We start from the raw sequence: 20,120 nt of genomic DNA on the forward strand, positions 1-20,120 counted from the left end.
AAATGTTAGTTGCTTTCTTATTTTAAAAAATTCTTTGAAGGCATTGGAGAGCAATAAAAGCTGGGAGAAACTAGAAGGAATATGACTTTTGAAAGAAATGAATGACACTCTGCATGATCTAGATTTATGAGGCTTTTCTCTCTACTAGAATTTACCTGCTAGAATAAAATTTAGCACTTTCTAGAAGAAGGTGACAGAATATATTGTCTCTACAAATTATCATCCAAAATATCCTATTTAAAAAATAATTGTTGGGCGGGCCACGGTGGCTCAGCAGACAAGAATGCTTGCCTGCCATGCCAGAGGACCTGGGTTCAATTCCCAGTGCCTGCCCATGTTAAAAAAAAAAATGGCAGCCCACTTACAAATTGGTTGTCATATATATGAACGGGTAAACCCTTCATTGATTTTTAGTGAGCCTCAGGGCCTTGGAGCTGCACTTAATGAGGCAGGATTGAGCGTATCCTTCCCCAGATTGCAGGTTACTGAGCAAAATAAATGGGTTTTAAACCACTAATTTATGGAGTGATTTGTTAGGCAGTGTAGCAACTGGAACAGATTTGGTACCAGAAGTGGGATGCTACCATAACAAAACCTCTAAAATATGACTTTGAAATGAGATGGAAGACAGAAGCTGGAAGGAGCTTGAGGAGAGGGTTAGTAAAAGCTTAAAGGGCCTTAAAGAGATTGTCACCAGAAGCCCCAGTGGCTTTGAAGGAGGCTATCAGAGAGGGTTTTATTATTGGAAGCTGAGGGAAAATGGACCCTTATTAAAAAGTTTAGCAATACCGTCACTGAAAGAGCATGGAAAAAAGAAGATATACCAAATGAACTGGATGATCTAGCTAAGGATTTTTTTATGCAGCTACGTGCTTTCTTCTCATTATCTAGAGTAAAATGCAAGAGAAAGAGAAAGGCTAAAGAATACACTGTTAAATTTAAAGGAACCTTGAGTTGCTGAGTTTGAAGATAAAATTGTTTCTCATTCTCGGCTTTTCCAGAAGGCAATGTTAAAATTAAGAAAATGCTCTTTTCAGAGAATAAATCTAAATGGTCATCTCAGAAACATGATCCAAAGAAGAAGCCAAGAATGTGACTGTAAAATTCTTTCTTAAAAAATCAGAAAGATGCCTCTGTGATGGTTTATTTTATGTGTAAACATAGTTGTTTAGTCAAATAACAGTGTTGCTATGACATTATTTTGTAGATGTAATCAACATCTACAAACAGTTGACTTTAAGTAAAGAAGATTACATTCAATAACTGAGTACTAGACCTCATTCAATTAGTTGGAGGCCTTAAAACCAAAAATGAGGTTTCCTGAAAAAGAAAAACTTTTCCCTCAAGGCTACAACATCAACTCCTGCCTATGCTTCAGCATGCCAACCTAGCCTACAGATTTCAGATTTGCCAGCCCCCATAATTACATGAGCCAATTCCTTAAAATAAATCTCTCTTTCTACACACACACAAACACACACACACACACACATACACACACACACACACACCCCATCTGTTCTATTTCTCTGGAGGACCCTGACTGAAACAGCCTCAAACAGTAAAAAGTTCCTTCAAGAATTTTAAAAACTTTTCTTCCTGATCTTTCCCACTAAATAAGAGGCCTTCCAAGAATTTAAAGGATATTATTTCATCGCAGCCTCATGGGAAGCCCAAGATATAGAAGAAAGCTCATATCTGTGAAATTTGTGGATGTAGCTTTTGCCTAATGGAGTCAACCTCAATAAGATTCATAAGAAATCTTCAAGATTTTTAAGAGAATCATATTTACAGAAGTACTACTGCCTTGGATTAAAAGAATCAGACACAGTACAAAAAAACAGAACCTTTGACTTTCTGAACTATACCAGCAGGAAACTGGCTGGAAAACTACTCACCTGCAAATAAATAAATAAATAAATAAATAAATAAATAAATAAATAAATAAATAAATAAATAAATAACAAAAACAAAAAAACTACTCACCTGCAGAAACTGGCCATTTCTTATGGCAAAGGAAGAATGACTCAGAAGGCAGGCCCAAGAACCCACTGAATAGTGTCAAGAGCCATGAAGAATCATCACCAATCAATATGAAAGAGCTTTAATCAAGAAACTGTCAGTATGTGCTCAGGTAGATTGCAGAATTCTATGGGTGGTGACGCCAGTTTGCTGCCTTTTCTTCCCTTTTTAGAATGGGAATATTACAGTACTTTTCCTGTGCCTGTCCCTCAATTAAATATTGAATATGTAGGGAGCAGATAATTATTTCACAGCCCTTCAGATTGACAGAAACAGTACTCAGTTTCTAAACTTTATACGATACTAAAGGAGCTATACTTCAGAAACCATAACCAAGAAACCTCATTCACACCTGGATCTGATTTAAATGATAAGAACCTAGACCTTGCGTCTGAGCCTGATGCTATAATGGGTGAGAATGTACATGTGGGAGGGAAATGACATCCTATAGTCAGAAGACACTTGTAGCAGATTATAATTTCCAAAATAGCCCCAGTAATTGTGGTCTCACATGCTCCTCAAGAATCTTGCCATTTCCAAGTAGAAATGGAGTCTATTTTCCCTCCTCGTGAATACATATCGTTCGTGAGTGATCCAACCAATAGCATAGGGCAGAAGTTATACTATGTGACTTGTGTGGCTAGGCCATAATAAGGATATATTTCTACTTAACTCTATTCGTTGGGGGATTCTTGATTTGAAGCCCATCCACCATCAGATTTGTGAACGAATGACCCTTCAAATGATGGCAAGCCTCTAGGGCTCCACAGCTGATTTTAAGTTCCTAAGTTTTTAGGTGGTTTCTTATGCAGCTGTAGTAAGTGGAACAATAGAACAGTAGAAATCGTCCAAACTGAAGCAAAAAGAAAAAAAAATTAAGGAAAAGAAGTCTCAATGACCTGAGAATAGGTTCAAACAGTCTAGCAGTTGAGTGAGTAATTAGAGGTCCAGAAGGAGACATAAGAGAGAACAAACCTCCCCAAAAAATAATTAAAAAAAGAAAGGGGGGCCGTGCAGCAGTGGCTCAGTGGCAGAATTCTTGCCTGCCATGCCGGAGACCTGGGTTCAATTCCTGGTGCCTACCCATGCCAAAAAAAAAAAAAAAAGAGGAGAGATACAAATATTGGTTGAAAATGTTCCAAATTTAACCAAAAGCAGCCGCCCCCACAGATCCAGTAAGCTTAGCAACTCCAGGAAGGATAAAGGCTGGTTAAGACTTATCTGCCTGTGGGGTGATTTTTCTGCCCTAATAGGTTACTGTGGACCCCACTTCTCACTTCCCTCAATAGCACAAATCCAGCCTCAATTTCTCTCTTTATGTTACATTCCATAGAAGTGCACCAATTAGAGCGTCCTAATTTAATTTGAACCATCTTTTGATTGATCATAATAATATGTCTGAAAATATTTAAGTTTGAAAAAATATTCTTGAGGCCCACCTTAAAATGCTACAATAGAGACAGGAAACTAGGGATGTTGTAGAAGGGGAAGAGCAAGAGATGACTGAGGGGAGAGGCTGTGATACAGAAGAGGCATTCCAGTGATAATACCTCTTCCTCAGAAGGCATTGAAGATGATCTTGAAGATCACTGAAAATGATAGAGTAGTGTCTGAACCTAATCTACTGGTGCTGTTGATTTTCATAAATATAAGTATGTTATGTTAAAGGGAAAATTTTTTGCCTTCATGATTAAAGAGAAGAGAGCCTTCCCATTTTTGAGGGGGGTGCAGGGCAGCTGGGCTTAGAAATTCAAAACTTTTTGTGTGATTAAGAGGCTTTAGCTGAATTTTGAACCGAGTTACAGGTAGCATTTTATATTTGTGTTATGCATTTTCTATAGCATTCACGTCATATAAATACTATTGTAAACCAGAAGACAAATGTATGTGGTTAGAGGAACCCTAACTAATTATGAAAACTTTTTAATATCACTTAACTCAAGTCTTGAGCTAACATGTGAACCTACTTTCTATAGCTCAACACTCTTTGAACTAGAAAATAGCTCCAAAATATTCCATATCAATGTCCAAAAACATAAGAAATTTCTGAGGAGATTCATATGTTCTAAGCTTGAAGCAGTTTACAGTTTAGTCTAAATCTCTTCACATGAGAGAATAACTCTAAGGGATTTTTTGGCAAGTTTTAGAAGTAAAAAGTGAGAACTTTAGATATTTAGAGGCATATACTTAAAGGCCAGAGAGATTAAAAAAAAATTCATGAAAGTAGTGAGACTTGGATTGAAATGGTCTTCGAATTGACTGAGTGAATGAGAAAGAAATTCCAGCTAGGGGAATAATATACATTTAGCTTGCATACAGTTCAGCCAAGTATTTTACATTGACCAAAGGTGTACCTGGAAAGAGCAATCTCTCACCCATTGCACCTTTATGTAAAAATGCAATGAGTGATGTTTGATATTTTTTTCCTTTGGAGGTATTTTTCCCTTTCCTTGGATGGTTTTCGGGGAAGCGGGGTAGACTTCTGAGACAAGCAGGACTGATTAGGGGAAATATTTATTTGGGTGTGAACTGAGGCCAGCTCTCCAATTTACACTCACAGAGGGGGAAAAGTTCAAGTGAACAAATATTTCTTGATTGCTTCTTGTTTACAGGCATGCTTTTAGAAAAAACTTCCATTTTATGTTAGTTTTTTTTTTTAATTTAGGGTTTCTTTCTTCTCCTTTAGAAAAAAGTTGTTATTAAACATCTTCTGTGTGCCAGATACACTAAGTAAAAACCCAAGCATGCAGAGTTAAAGCATAATGAACTCTCCACAGTGAGTTCCTAGGAAAAATTCAGGGATGCTGAATAAATGTTTATTGAATGAAAAAACTTAAATGAGACATGAACTACTGATGAGGTGGAGTCATTTAAATTAAACATGCAGTTTAAGCATGCAATACAGATTTTACTATCATAGTGCCACCAAAATTCATTGTTATATCAGAAACTCAATTCTTACCAAGTTTTCTTGGTTCCTGGCTGCTACTTTCTGCTCGTCTTCTGCTCCGTTTTTCATGTATTTGACCTCTTCCACCGGTTTGATCCAATACACATTTTCCCAATAAAATGAGCCAGCTCCATCTTTGGTTTGTAGTGCCTGAGAGTTCTGCTTCCGCTGAGCTTCCAAGGGTTATTCTTCCACAGTCACCGTTTTTAGAGCAGTCTCTATCCTTCTTGCCCTAAAACAAGCATGTGTCTATTTTAAATTGGAACCTCACCAGTTCACTCTTATTGTACGCTCAGCATAGGCTGAGGCCAGAAGCATGTCAATGCCAATAATCGAGTGAAGATATTAGAGATAGAGAGTCATTATTTTGTTGTACCCCTACAGTGTTTATATTACCATGACCTTGGAAGTGGTATTCTCTGGAGAGCCATCAGAGTTTTCTAAAGCAGCAGCTAGTATTTGTTGAGCACTTACAATGGATTAGGCACTTTTCCAAGAGTTTTCATGTATTAATTCATTTCATCCCAATCTGAACTCTGTGAGAGTAAGTACTGTAAATATGTAAGAACCAAGGCACAAAAAATGATTAAAAAAAACATAACTATGGTCATATGGCCGAGCTGTCTAGCTCTAGAGGCCAAACTCTTAGCCACCATGAAAACCCTACCAAGTAAGGAAATAAAGACACCAGGCAAAAATGTCAAGTATACCAGGTTTTTGGGACCAGAATTTTGGTTAAATTGGGATATATAGGCTGTTCAGCAGGAGAAATCCAGGGTGATGAGTTTATGATATAAGGTAGAATAATTTATTTCTTTGAGACGATTTTTCTACTCATTTTTGTACATACTTCTTGCTCCTCCTTTCCCAAGCCCTCATATTTCCTGAACATATATTAGTCTACCAGAGAATTTTCATGCCAATTCTGGGTGGAAAAGGCAATCCAGAGCATCTAGTTAAGATGACTAGATGCTGGACCATTGTGACATGAGGACATTAGCACAAAGTTTTTGAAATTAGAACAATTCCAGAAAACATGGGACTTATGATTATCTTACATGTGTCATTGATAGAAGACTGAGTGAATAGGTATGAAAGTAGATATACATTTCTTGCTACTATTAGAAAACAACTGTAAGATCTCTTCTTAAATTTATAAGAAGAGAAGGGCTCTTCTGCCTTTCTTCCTCCTTTCCCATCTAATATGGACATTTTTTTAAATTGCAAACTTTTTATAATCCTGGTCCCATAAACTCGCTCCAGTTCACCATCTCTACCTAACTGATGCCTTTTAAAGCCACTTCTATTAATTATATATGTGCTTCTATTAATTATATATGTAACCTTGCAGCAGATCTTCTGTCTTCAAGGCTTGGAAAAACTGGAATAGGACCATTGAGTTCTTGATAATGGAAAAATCAACAGGATTGAGAAAATCGAGGTGCTTAAGACAGCTCCAGCCACTTGATCCCTTGGGATCCCCTGACTCCTGGCACTGGAATCTGTGAATGTGTGTGTGTGTGTGTGTTTTGTGTGTGTTGCTGAAAGTCAAAAGTGAGGAGCAAAGATCAAAGACATATGATGATAAATGGTGTGTGTATCTTCAGTGTGATGGAGCTACCTCTGAAAAGCTGCCTTCTCTAATTTAATCTAAGGAATAAAATGCTGAAAATATCTCCAAAGCATTGCTTTTATCCCAGATCTATTTTGACTAGCACTGCCTGTAACTGTTTGCTTGGAGAGAACAAGGAGCAGGTTCAGAATGAGGAGTCAGCCTACAGTTCCTGATGTGCATTTTAATAAGCCACCTGACAAGATCAACAGGAAGAAAAGAAAAATTGTGAACAGGTGTGAGGGAGCCCGAGGAAGAGGGTCCTGCTTTTTCCTTCTCTTAATCAAGGCAGCCCATTGTTCTGCTGCCAGGACTCTCTGGCTTCTGGCAGTGGCTGGGCTAATTGCCTTAAGTGTGGACTCTAATAAAGGAGGCCCCAAGTCTCAAATTACTTCTTGTTGCTTTTTTTTTCATCCTGATGCGTTAAACAAAAGGAAAACTGGATTTCTGTAATGATTGCTTCACTGTCATAAACCAGAATACTCCATTTGTCCATTGGCGAGTGCTGTTTCTGATGGCTGCATCACCATGGAAATATGTGACATGTTGTTGATGAGTTGTCTGTTTCCAGATGGACATATTCATTCCCGGCATCAGCCTTTGAGAAATTCGACAGACTGTTTTTAAGTATTGCTTTGTACAAATTGTGGTTTATCTAAAGGTCTTGCTGGCTTTTTTTGTTTTATGCCATGATGGATTTTGTGCAGTGTGTTGTGTAAGAAATAATGATAGCTCTGTCTGGGCTGTTTGTTTTTTCTTTCGTTGTATCCCATCATTGTGTGTTCTTCTAACACAGTGCTAGATAGCTAGCGTGGTTGTTAATGATACCCTAAAACCCATCCTCTTAAATTAGTGGTGACTTTGTCTTGATGTAAGAAAAGTCTGTGTTTAGCATAATGCTACTTTCAAAGTCATGTAGCCAGTAGCATTTCCATTTCATCAAAGGAAAATATGAGAAAAATACTAATAGTCTGTCTACTACCTCCAATTCAGTTGCATTCTCTGGAGGAATAAGAAGAAAATGAAAGCTGAGTATTGATAGGCTGCTCAGGGAATGTCTACCCTGGGCTGTGGGTTGGCCCATGGGAGTGGACTGTGGGCATGGTAAGGTGGCTCCTTCCTGTGGGAGACCTTTGATTTGTAGTGGGCAAAGGGCCATCTGGGTCTCTCAGTAAATTCTGCTTTAGTCTTAAAATGTTGTGCTCTTCCTTAAAGTACCATGCAAGTGCCTGGGTCCTATGGGCAAAATCATAGATTCTACTGGATTATGTGAAATATAAATAATTAATATAAATTAATTCTTTATAATTAAATAGCAGAGGCTCGCCATTAGAAATTAATATCAAAATTTAGTTAAATATCAATAATTATCTCATAATCAATGATGGCTTATAAATATAACTGTCCTATCTTTCACTTTTAATTTTTATCATTACTTTAGCCGCTGTATAAGTAATTGTGTTAGACACATAATTTGTCAGTATCTTTATTTTTTCTAATTAATAATTGTTTTTCCAACAACTGAGTAAATGATTTTAATTAAGTGTGTCAATTTTATTAGTTTACCTTCAATGTTTTCTGAGTACCAAATTGTAATGTGAAATTCTTTTGTGTTGTAATTGTGATCAGAATCCATTATTAACTTGGTAATATATGTAGGACTTGGTACTCCTACAGGGCTCATTATTATAACCTCATACTACCGTTATAATTTCTTTAGAAGGAAGCAGAATCAATAACTACCTTGAATTGTCAGGTGGAATAAAAGCAATTTGCTTACCATGACATTGAGTCTGTATTTAGAGATTCAGGCATTCTTAAGAAGATAATTTTGAGAAACATTTTAATTGCATAACTTCTTGGAGAAATGTGACTGTAACAAACATCTTTGGGGAAGATATGTTAAAGGATAGTATAAAAAAGCTTGAAACTACATTGTAAGTGATATCATAGACAGTAAGGCAAAAAATTAGGTGAGAATATAGTCATCATACCCAGTGAGTCATAGGCAATAAGAAAATATATTGCAACTTGCCAAACTGAACATCACCCAATGCCATAAGATACGTAATCCTCCATTTGTTGATTGATGAATAGTTTCTAATTCCACAGTTCCTGTGCTTTTCCCTAGAAAATGGATTAAAGATGACCCAAAGTCACATCCATTTTTTTTACCTTAGTGTACCCAAGTCATTTTCTGCTGACAAGAATATGATGAAAATAACATCATCATCACTAACCCCCTACCTGGAGAACTTTAGCTGCAAGTTTTCCTGAGTTTGTGCTATGGAATATATATTGATATATATTGGTATAGGAATATTGATATAGAATATATATATATTGATATAGGCATAATGGGGTCTAGGTCCTATCTATAGCTTATGATTCTCTCCAGCCTATTAGATATATCAATAAATGCCTCTTCACACTTGTGACTTTACAGAGAGATTAAAGTATGTGTATATCTGAATATGTGTATATGTGTATCACATACGAAGTAGTTGGAGACTGCTCCAACTTTAATACGAAGATCACAAAAAGGAAAATTTCCATTTCCAGTTGTTTACATCTATGTGTTTATCAATACAACCCTTTAGTCTTGAACAACACTTTATTTTTCCAAAAGAGAGAAATTAAGATGTGAATGCACTGCTGAAAATTGCTGCCGTGGGTATTTTGAGCTAATACTCATCTAGGGAAAAGTAAGAATGCTTTCTTCATCCTTCCATCAGACCATTAGGTGGTATGCCCAGTGTGTGTAGATCCCAAATAATCTACAATAACCTGTTTCCACTACCAACTTTTTTCTCTTTGTGAAAGGACCAGGCAGTGACATTTTTGTTACCTGCATTCATAGTGCTGAGCTTTTCCCAGTAGACAGAGAAGAGCACCTCATATAGAGATCAAGTGTGCCTGATTGAGCTTTTGAACCAAATGTAAAGGCAGCAAGGAAAAGGCTCTAATGAACTATGCTATTGGGCTCTTCTAACTGACACTTTTCTACCATTGTGAAAAAGTTACAAAATATGTTTTCTTCTTTTGGTACTTAGATGAGTATAGGATCAAACCGGTGGAAGAGGTCAAATACATGAAAAACGGAGCAGAAGACGAGCAGAAAGTAGCAGCCAGGAACCAAGAAAACTTGGTAAGAATTGAGTTTCTGATATAACAATGAATTTTGGTGGCACTATGATAGTAAAATCTGTATTGCATGCTTAAACTGCATGTTCCACACCGACACAAGATTTCTTGAAAATGCTACAGCTATTTATAGCTTGCCTGGAAGCCACACCATTTCTCCTGCATCCTGTTTGCCTTTGAAAAAAGCCCTCCTTAAATCTTGATAGGGACTACTCCAGGGGAAGTACAGCAAAATTGTCACTGTTGTAAAATAGTTAAATTTAAAGGATATAGCATGAAGTAGGATTGCGATTTATGAGAGAAGGTTTGTTTAGTGTTCTCTTTTGTTTTTTCCTATACCTATTCTTTTAACTCTTATCCAGGTCAGGATGAATGGTTAAGTTTCATTATTCTGGGCATGCAGTATTGTTGAGGAAGTTGCCTTTTAAAGGAAAATAGTTCACTTTTTAGAAAGTCTTAAGCTAGATCTCTATTCAAAGAGTCAGTACTTCACATTCACAATGCCACAGGTACTGTGGGTTTTGAGTCAACATTAGAACAGTAATGTTCTGAAGCAGTAAGTTAGAAACCTCTTTATTTCATATAAATCAGTATACACGTTCCACCTTACTATTCCATCTCTATAAAAACATTTCATTAATTTTAATATTAGGTGGTCTCTTAAAAGAGGTTACAAATTGTTACAGTCATGCAAAATTGTTTTTATATTTTATTGTTGGATTAATTATTTGCTATCTTTTTTCCTGTTTGAACGAATGTGTTGCTAAGAAGCTTGCACCATCATAAAATATTTTCACTTCACTTGAACTCCTTTTCCATTACGTGCTTTGTTTTTTTTTTTTCTGCCACGACAGAGGAAGTTAGCAGTGTTCACAAGTATTTGTCATGTTCCATGATATGCTACTGAATATAATATGCTAGTTCTTTGCCTCAGTCTTTTTCTGAATGTGTGATCTTCACTTTGAAATACTTAAATTTCAACAACTCAATGGTTTAGATCATTTTAAGGATGTGAAAATACTCTGTATCATAAAATTTTGCGTCATAAATGGAATTTGGATTTTAAAGTATCATTCAGGTCACAGAGATTCATTGTACCTACAGTGATCATATTTTTTAACATTAACACTTAAATACAGGAAAAGGTAATTATGACTAAATAGTAAATATTATCAGAATTTTTACATGAAATTTTTAATGGAAAGATAGAAATTTTGAGTGGTTAAAACATCTATAGTCGTTTTCTACCTTATTTTACGGAAAAGCAGACATTTCTTTGCTTGATATACTTTAAGCTCAAGTTATAAATCTCATCTTTAATAACAATGTGTCCATTAGAGGTTGGAGAGATATTGGTGACTGTGACCAGTTAGTTGTGCAGTGGCAGTAGCTGTTCCTTGGAGCTAACCTCTGATGTGTGTCTCTACTTCATATGCTTGTGTCTCTGGGATCCTAAAGGAAGCACATACTTTATCATAGAGTTTGATTTTCTTCAATGTGTTCAAATCTGACTTCACCATTTGCCAACTGCATGATTGAGCTATTTAACTTCTCTATACTTTCCACCCCACCAAACTGGGAAAGAGACAATGACTCAAAATACTGATATGAGGATTCCATAAGAGGATCTCTGTAAGACATTGTGCATGGAGCCTGGTATATGATAATACCTAATAAGAGTTAGACATACCAAATAACACAAAAGGAAAGAATAAAGAATGTTAGAGTTTGTGGGGTTTTTTTTTCCCACTTTTCCTTTATTTTAATTGGTGACAGATTTATGAATGAATGCTTTAGACTAATCCTAGTGTTACTTGGATTCTGAAAACCCTTGCTCTGAGACTATGAGATTATTTAAACAAGTGTGTTTCAAGCACCCATTATATATGAGACACTTACTATGTGCTGAGAGACATATATGGTACTTGAGGTCACTGATAGATTGCCTCCTGTGTACAAGACACTGTACTAGACTTTGTGTAGAAATTAAAAAATAAGGAAATCACAGACCATCACCTAAGGCACTTTTATTCCAGTAGGCAAAAAAGTACCAAACGACTGTAAATAAAACAAGGTATTGAGTCTAAGAGAGAAATGCAAAATGCTACAGACATTCAGTGGAGGCAGAGATTGTGTCTGTTGGGGTATCAGGACCTACTTCATGAAAGATCTGGATCTTAAAATGAATATTTAAAGGTTGTATAAGAGAGAGAGTGCCCCAGGCAGAGTAATAAAGATGGAAAAGGCAAGATGCGTTTAGCAAAAGGCAAACTGTCCATTTAGATTGGGGAGTGTGGGGGAAGGAAGAAGGTGTCAATAGGAAGACAGTGGCAAATTAGGAAGAAACATAGATAATGTATAGAGCCTTGACATCCAGGCCAGGAAATCTGAAATTAATTCTGTGGATAAAGGACACCTTTGAAGGTTTTAAGAGAGACAGGCAGGATGAGACCATGATTCAATAAAGTTTATGTGGTAGCAACAGACACAATGTGGATTGGTGTGGGGAGCCCAAGTGGGAGGCTGTTGTCTTTTTCTAAGAGTCAATGAGATGTGATGAAGATGGTGGCAAGGAGAATAGAAAGGATTTGAGAAAGGTTGCAGAAGTAGAAGAAATGAGATTTGACAACAAATTGGGTATTAAATGCAGACGGAGGAATCAGGAGCAATGTAATACCTAGAGACTTTGCCTGGATGGCTGACTGGTTAGTAAGAATAAATACTGAACCCACTGAGATGGTGAAACAGTAGGAAGATTTGGAGGAAAATGTAAGGAGTTCATTCATGCATTCATTATTCATTCTTGTTCATCCTTATAAAGCTCATAGTATTGTGCACAAGAAAGAAAGTTAAACTGTCGCTCACACTACAGTGTGATAAGTCCATTGAGAAAAGACCTGTAGCCACCAAATTCTTAAGCTTTGTGCCCTAAGGGATTCAAAGGCACTTCAGACACAGGTCCCACCCTAGGGAGCTCACTTCCTTTTGGCAGATAGAAGGCATGTGAACTATAGGACCATAATTCAAGGTATAATGTGAAGAAAAAGTTGATTTTGAACAAGTAAAGTTCTGAACATCCCAGTGGTGAAGTTTAGCAAAGCATGGAAATGAGAACCTGGGGCTCAGAAGCATTGCCTGAAACCTATTATGTGTTCAGTATATTTTTGGTTTTACACTTGAATAAATGAATGAATAGAGGAAGTTGGACCTATAAATGTACATTTGGGTTGAGTTGATAGCCAAACACTTTGAGTGAATACAGTAAGCAAAAAGAAAGAGAAGAGATGAGGACCAAAGAAAACACTTTGAGACTCCCAGTTTCACTCATATATGATCTGTGGCCCCCTCAGGAAGCTTGCCTTGCCACTGCCCTCTTTGCTCATGATGTCCTTCCCCATTGGTCATCTTTTGGTTCTTCTAAGGCCCGAATGCCTGCACACATTAGTCCTTCAACTCTTACTGTTCCTTCAGCCTGAAGAATGCCTCATTCCTTCAGACACATCCCCCACTCCCCTTATTTTTGCCTGGTTTACTCTTCTTCCTTCTGGAGACCACAGCCTAACTGTTACCCTCTCGGAGAAGCCAGTCCAGACCTCACCAGCTAAGTTAATTCTCCTTTATTCACTCTAACTACCTTTGAGTTCTCCTTTATAGTATTCAGTGAATGATTTGTTTAATGTTCATTCCTCTTTTAGCCTAGAAGCTCATGAGGTCACAGATTTTATCTTTTCCCATTATAGTTGAATGTCTAGCACCTAGCAGTGCAAGGTGCCTGTGTTAGTTTGCAAGCTCCTGGAATGCAATATGCCGGAACTAGAACCGCTCTTAAAAAGGGGAATTTAGTAAGTTACAAGTTGACAGTTCTAAGCTTATAAAAAATGTCCAAACTAAGGCATCCAGTGAAAGATACCTTAATTCAAGGAAGGCCAATGGGTTAGGAACACCTGTCAACAGAGAAGTCACGTGGCTGGCCTCTGCTGGTCCTTTGCTCCTGGGCTCTGTTGCTTTCCGCCTCTGTTCCTACGGGAGTCCTCACTTTGCTTCTCCAGGGCTGGCTTTCATCTTTTGGCTTCATTTGACTCTCTCCAGGTTCTGGCTTGCTTAACATCTCATGGCAACATCTCATGCTGGGCTCCAAAAATCTGTGTCTCTGTTCTCCACATGTCACATCTGTGTCAGCTCTGCTCTGAAAATTCTGCCGGCTTGTCATTTCTGTCATTTCTGACTCTCTCCAAAATGATTCCTCTTTTAAAGGATCCCAGTAAATTAATCAGGGCCCACATGGAAAGGGAGGAGTCACATCTCCATCTAATCAAAAAATCATACCCACAAATGGGTGTGTCACATCTCCTTGGAGATAATATAATCAGAAGTTTCCACCCACAGTATTGAGTCAGGATTAAAAGAAATGGTTGCCTCCACAAGACTGAATCAGGATTAAAACATGGCTTTTCTGGGGTACATAATTTTCAGACTGGCATAGCACCTAGTTATTGCTCAATAAACACTTAAGACCTCCAGTCACTAGAATCCATTGACTGCTGTTTCTGTAGGTGACTGTAGATCATTCTGGTTTTCTGAGCTGAATGATGATTCATGTATGTGAGAGTCATTTGTCTCAGGACAAATATATGTATTTATCCCAATTTTCATCCTTGCTTAATGTCCATGTATTTCATTTTGCTTCTCTCAGGTTTTAATTACACTCAAGGAAGTTGTAGTGTGGAGTGGTAGCATTGGCTATGAAGGATGCATGTGGCCCCAGCTTCCCTATTTCTAGGCTTATAGATTTGGCCAAATATCTCAAACTTCTGGCTTTCAAGTTCCTCATCTGGAACCAGAGGATAGCAAAATTATTTACGCATTAGACAGAAACAATGGGAGAATATGTTTCAAACCTCAGCAAGGAGAGACTTTCTTAAACAAGACAGAAGCTATATAAAAAAATACTTTATTTCATTATATCAAAACTAAGTATAAGTACAGTAGCTAATAAATAGGCAGCAGCCTGTAAGAAATATTTATGACAGATGAAACATACAGGATTAATATCTGGGATTTATAAAGAACACTTGCAAATCAATAAGAAAAAGAAAATTCAGTAGGAAAATAGGTAAATGAAATGAGCAGATGGTTCACAATAGAGGATACTGGGCAGTAAGCATATGAAAAGCTCTCCTACATCACTAGGTTAATGCATGCTCTCTTGACCAGCATTAAAATATTCTGTTTCCTTTCTGTTTATATTCCTTGAATGTCATTATAATTATGTAATTTGATTAAATAATGTGTAAATCAATGGAACATGAGTGTAGAAAGAGCTGTTTGGGTGAAAATTAAATTGAATCCTTTGGAAAGTCCTTGATGAAGATAAACTACTAAAGCTTGCTATTGAATTAAATTCAGTTAAATTCTGCACTCAAATTATTTCATAGGAGTTTTTACATGCTCACTTCACTTAAGAAACCCAAGCAAGGAATCTTAGCTGTGCATTAGGGTGTGGTTAATGTAGGAAGTGGATGTACAGCCCCAGTCAATGAAATACACTTCTGTATATTTTTAAATTAAATAATGTGCTTAATACGTGTGTTCATTTTTATGATGCCCTGCTTTAACCCACTTTATTGTTTAAGTACCAGTCTGGATCATGTAGTCTAATATGACTTACATCATCATCAGGGAAATGCACATAAAAATAAAATCCCATTCTTTTACCCATTAGATTGGCAAAACTTAAATTTTGATAATATCAGATTTTGGCATTGTAGGAAAATATATATTCTCATACTAATCTTAAAGCATCTTGGAGGGCAGAAGTAGTTCTTAAAGCTTAAACATGCACAACCATGGCCCAGCTTTTCTACACCCAAGGACCTGCCTGTTTTCATAAGAAAGTTTGCACAAGACTATTCACTGCAGCATCGTTTACAATAGTGAAAAACAGAAAACAGCCTTCATGCACAACTGTAAGGAATGGTACATTTGCACTAGACAGCAATGAAAAAGAATGAGTAGGGCTATATGGGACTGTCATGGAAATTCCATGCAAATTATAGAATGGATTTCAATAATATGATACTATTTATGGTTTTTTTAATGAAACAAAACAGAAATACTGTACATTTTCTGTAGGTATCCATATATGTACCCGAATTTATAGGAACACTTGAATGGATGTGTCCCAAACTAATAAGTACAGTTACCTGAGTTGTCAGGGGACTTAAGCACTCTGAGGCTCAGTGTCCTGCTCTGCGAAATGGGAGTCATGATTGAACTCACCTCAGCAAGGAAATTGTGAAAATTAAATAAGATCGTTTATAAAGTTCTTAGCAAAATCCATGGTATAGAAAATGCCATTGTTGGCTATTGTTATTGTTACTTTAATTAGTGGATTTGGGATGGGTAAGAGGGATTGAGAGAAGAATTGGGTTGGTGAACAAAGAGGACCTTTATCCTTAAACTTAATGTCTTTTACTTTTTCAAAGAAAATATATCAATACATTTCTTGTGTGATTTAAAGTTTATCTTTAAAAGGAGGGATAATAACAACAAAACTCCAGTTTTGACTACTTGGGAATCTCAGAAGAATCATGTAAAATCTTCGGTTTTAGTCATTCTTCAATGCCTGATTAACCGCTGAGGGACAAGGCAGTTAAAAGAAAGCCCAAGGATTACCCAGCTTCACTTTAAGTAAATTAACAGTTTTACATATAAATAACTTAAAGGGAGATTACTCCAAACTTGGCAGAATTCAGTCCCCTTAGTTTCTCCAAAATAAGTATCCTGACAAAATAAAGGGCATTCTAGTTTTAGTTTTGAAATGCTCCCTTTTACTATATACTAAAACATTATCTTGTTTCCCTTAATTACATTTGTAATTCTCAAATTGTCCTCCCTTAACAGTGATTAAAGCATCTGATGGATTTGGGGTACATATTTCCTAGATTTACGTGTATTACAATGGTTTTTAATTTGCCTTTTCAGAATATCTTTGTATAAATGAGATTCTTTTTGAACAAGGTAGCATACATCATGGTTGGATGAGCTTTTGGTTTCAATCTTATATTTCAGTCTTCAATAGAGATGAAGCCTGATTTGAAATGCCCATGATTGCATCAGTAATTCCTAAGTAAAATCAGATGACAAGTTAAAAAGCATGCTTTTGCAGGAAAGGATGCTGAAATCAAGGTTTGGGTAAGACTGAGTCCTCCTCCTGCCTGTTGAGTTTATGAGTGTTCCCATACCTCTCTGCAGTGCATTAGATTTCCAATAAATGTCAGAACATCCAGTTCTAAAGATGAAGACTCAGAGATTAGGAGACATCTTTGTAGAGAGGAAATGTTCCTCTCTACAAAGAGGACCCACTAGAGCTCTCTTTGGAGCGGTAGCATACAGCTGCTGAAAGCTGGGAAGCGACTGTTGCCCGCAGAACTTGCCAAGGTTGATGCAATACTTGGTAAAGCAGCTAATATTCCCCAAAGCATTGAACTGATTGACAGTTTAAAACACAAAACAGAGAATATTCTGGAATTCTGTCCAGGAACTGTAAATTAAAAGGAAAGCTAAGTGCTCAAGACCAGTCACCATATCACTCTAATGTTAGACTTTATCTTGAGAGGAATATGTTCATGTGAATAAAAGTTGTAAATAGAATAGGATATTTACATTCCTAAAAGATGTTCTCCTAATTAGGAACCCTCTAAGTCAATCTGAATGCTTACCTCATTTTTTTTTTCCTAAACAAATGCTACCATGTTTATTTTTCCTATGATTCTGTGGAGCAGCTACAGAATCAAGTTCTTCTGGTGATCTTACAAATGACTGTTTACCTTTGTGTGCTCATCCTCAAATGGAAGATCAAGTAATTATTTTTAGAGACGGAATGATGCAAAAGACCCTGACATTGAATGTCCCAATTTCCCAAGGCTTTTAAACATTCCTAGCACTCTTGAGAATAAGATCACGCAACCAACAAGAATAAAGCTGATAATGCAGACAAAATATCAAACTGTATAAATGACCTCTTCTACTCTTCACCTCCTTCCCTCGAGGGGCCAGTTGGATTTGAGCTCAGACTGAAGCTGGGGTGGATGGGTTGTGGGAAGAGGTTTGGACTTGGGGAAGGTACTTTCTGCTTTGGAGTCTTCTAAAAGACGGAGAACTTGGAGAAAGGGTGTGGAAATAGAGAGTGGTCCTGGGTATTTGTTTTAGACGAGAGACATCTTTTCTTTCTTCCTTCCTTCCTTCCACATAGAACAATAAACACCTTTATTACATGAGCTAGGGTGGGAGGGAGGAATTATTTGCCTTTCCAGGCCTTTTCCTCAGATGAAACTACAGCTTCTTGCCTTCTAGCACATAGCCATCCGCTTGGGCACAGTGCCTTGGCCTCGAAGCAGTGTAGGCAAGAGGCTTCCCTTGCTGGAATTACTCCTCAAGAAAACCGCTGATCTTGGCATTCTTTTTTCCTTTCATTATATTTCTTCTGAATTTGCTTGGATCATTATTTGTTTAAAATCTCTTCCTTCATAGGAATCAGCGTGGCCCCCTTTGGGCGGCCCAGGGGTGGTGCAGTGGGACTCATACCCCTGCCGGTACCGTGTGCTGTCAGTGAGCACAAAGCAGTTCTTTACTCGGGTCTTGGTGTGAACCAGCTGGTTATTGGATGCATTGGAGACACCACTGATGATCCTTGTTTTGTGAGTGCAGTGCTCAGAACCTCAGGAGAAGTTCCCCATGTCCAGGCTCAGGGCAAGGTACTTCTTGTTGCCTCTCACTGTGTGTGTGCGGCGGGGGCCAATCTTTGTGTTGGCAGCTGGGCTCATACTTCCTTTTCTTATGGTAGGGCTTTCTCTTGCCCCCAGTTTTGTGGTGCTTGTGCCAGTTGTCCCAGGAGATGTCTGTCACACAGTGCTGGTTCGATGTCCTGTCTGAAAGCAGCTTCACAAATGTCATTTTAGTGCCAGACCCATCCATCCACAGCCTTCTTTTCTTGGTTCTAAGCAGGAGACAGTACCTACTTCCCTTGAAGAGTTATCATCATAGCACACTTCAATCTCCCATAGAGAAAGAATGATAATAAAGAGTATACCTAATATCATCGTACACAGAAATCAATGACTCAAAGGTGGCTTTTGGAGCAACTACTACAGACATCCAAAGAAGCAGACATAGCAGAACATAACCATATTCCTATTTAAAATAGTTTTCTCTTTTTTCTGTATGAATACACTGAACGGGCCTGCCCATGTGCAGGTTCCCAGTACCACATATTTCTTAAATAAATCCCTATTTCAGTGTACTCAGTTTTCACTGAAGATTAGGCATGGTATCAGCACTGAAGGAATAGAAAGTTTGACAAGGCAGAGTTACAACTCTCAGGAAACTCAAGGGGAGACAGTTACATACACTCTGCGTCCTCAAAGATGTCCTAACAAAGTCATCAAAGAACAAGAATGGATCGGTGAAACCCTAACTGGGAAATGTGAGAAGATTTGTATTGTGGCTGCATTTGGAGAAGGGTCTTGAATGAGACCAGGTTTTCACTGCAGATGAGGTTGGGAAGAGGATTCCTAATAGCAGGAACAGTGTGAGCCAAGCAAGGAGACATGGCACAAATAATGAGTGGGTTGCGAAGACTGATGGAGTACATAGTGAAGTGTTTTTTTGGTTAGTTGGTATGTTTTAGCTTTTTTTTTTTTGTAAAGTTGGCACATTAATTTCTGATTTACAGTTAGGCATATTCTTTACCCAGTATGCCGCATTTGTAAATACGGAATGAATAGAACAGAACTCTCCTGGATAATTGAAAGAATTAGGGTGTTGATAATGACTTCCTTTTTCCCAGCATTGTTGCAAAATGTGATTGCTTTTAAACATATGCCCCTTGCATGCAAGGTGCTGCCTAAGAATTGCTGACCATATTTACCCTTAACCTTCTCTTGCCCAAAAAGGATTGTTTCTAATTTATCCCCTAAAACTTTCCTTGTTTAATTTTTGGAAAACAGCAAATACAAACAATACCTTAGATTTAGCTTTTTGACCTCGACTCCAAGTAAAGAGCTGTACCCTGATAGTTAAGCAAAATAAGGAAAGAAGCCCACTTCAAAGCTTGATTCTCTTTGTTTCACATACTTTTTAAAAATATTGTATTTCTTTATCCTCCTAAAAGATGGTCACTTTTTATGGAAGTGACTGAGTGGGGGAAATGAATGACAACTGAGAGGGCCACTTAGGGCTTAAGCGCTTCCTTAAGGTGTACCTAGAAGAGTAACGTGGTGGTATGCCTTTTCTGCAGATAGCTCAGATTTCTCTGTCCTCTTCTGTGTGATGCTAAAAATAAAACCAAAGCATATAAGTTCCACTCATCTGTTGGCAAACTCAATGAGGTAG

At 37.5% G+C, this 20,120-nt stretch overlaps 1 protein-coding gene, 1 long non-coding RNA gene and 1 pseudogene across 4 annotated transcripts in view; 1 reads left to right on the forward strand and 2 right to left on the reverse strand.

Moving 5' to 3' along the window:
- C4H1orf21 (chromosome 4 C1orf21 homolog) overlaps nt 1-20,120 on the forward strand; it is a 171,096-nt gene that overhangs the window by 47,213 nt on the left and 103,763 nt on the right. For all 3 annotated transcript variants that reach the window (XM_077157214.1, XM_077157212.1, XM_077157213.1), the window contains exon 3: nt 9,638-9,732. In XM_077157214.1, the coding sequence (XP_077013329.1) occupies nt 9,638-9,732 (95 nt within the window). The remainder of the gene's footprint in view (nt 1-9,637; nt 9,733-20,120) is intronic.
- Nucleotides 1-20,120, reverse strand: part of LOC143680750 (uncharacterized) — a 33,005-nt gene that overhangs the window by 9,207 nt on the left and 3,678 nt on the right. The window lies entirely within an intron of this gene.
- LOC143679072 (small ribosomal subunit protein eS8 pseudogene) lies at nt 18,009-18,683 on the reverse strand (annotated as a pseudogene).

The sequence above is a fragment of the Tamandua tetradactyla genome, chromosome 4 (assembly GCF_023851605.1).
Source record: "Tamandua tetradactyla isolate mTamTet1 chromosome 4, mTamTet1.pri, whole genome shotgun sequence".
NCBI lineage: Eukaryota > Metazoa > Chordata > Mammalia > Pilosa > Myrmecophagidae > Tamandua > Tamandua tetradactyla.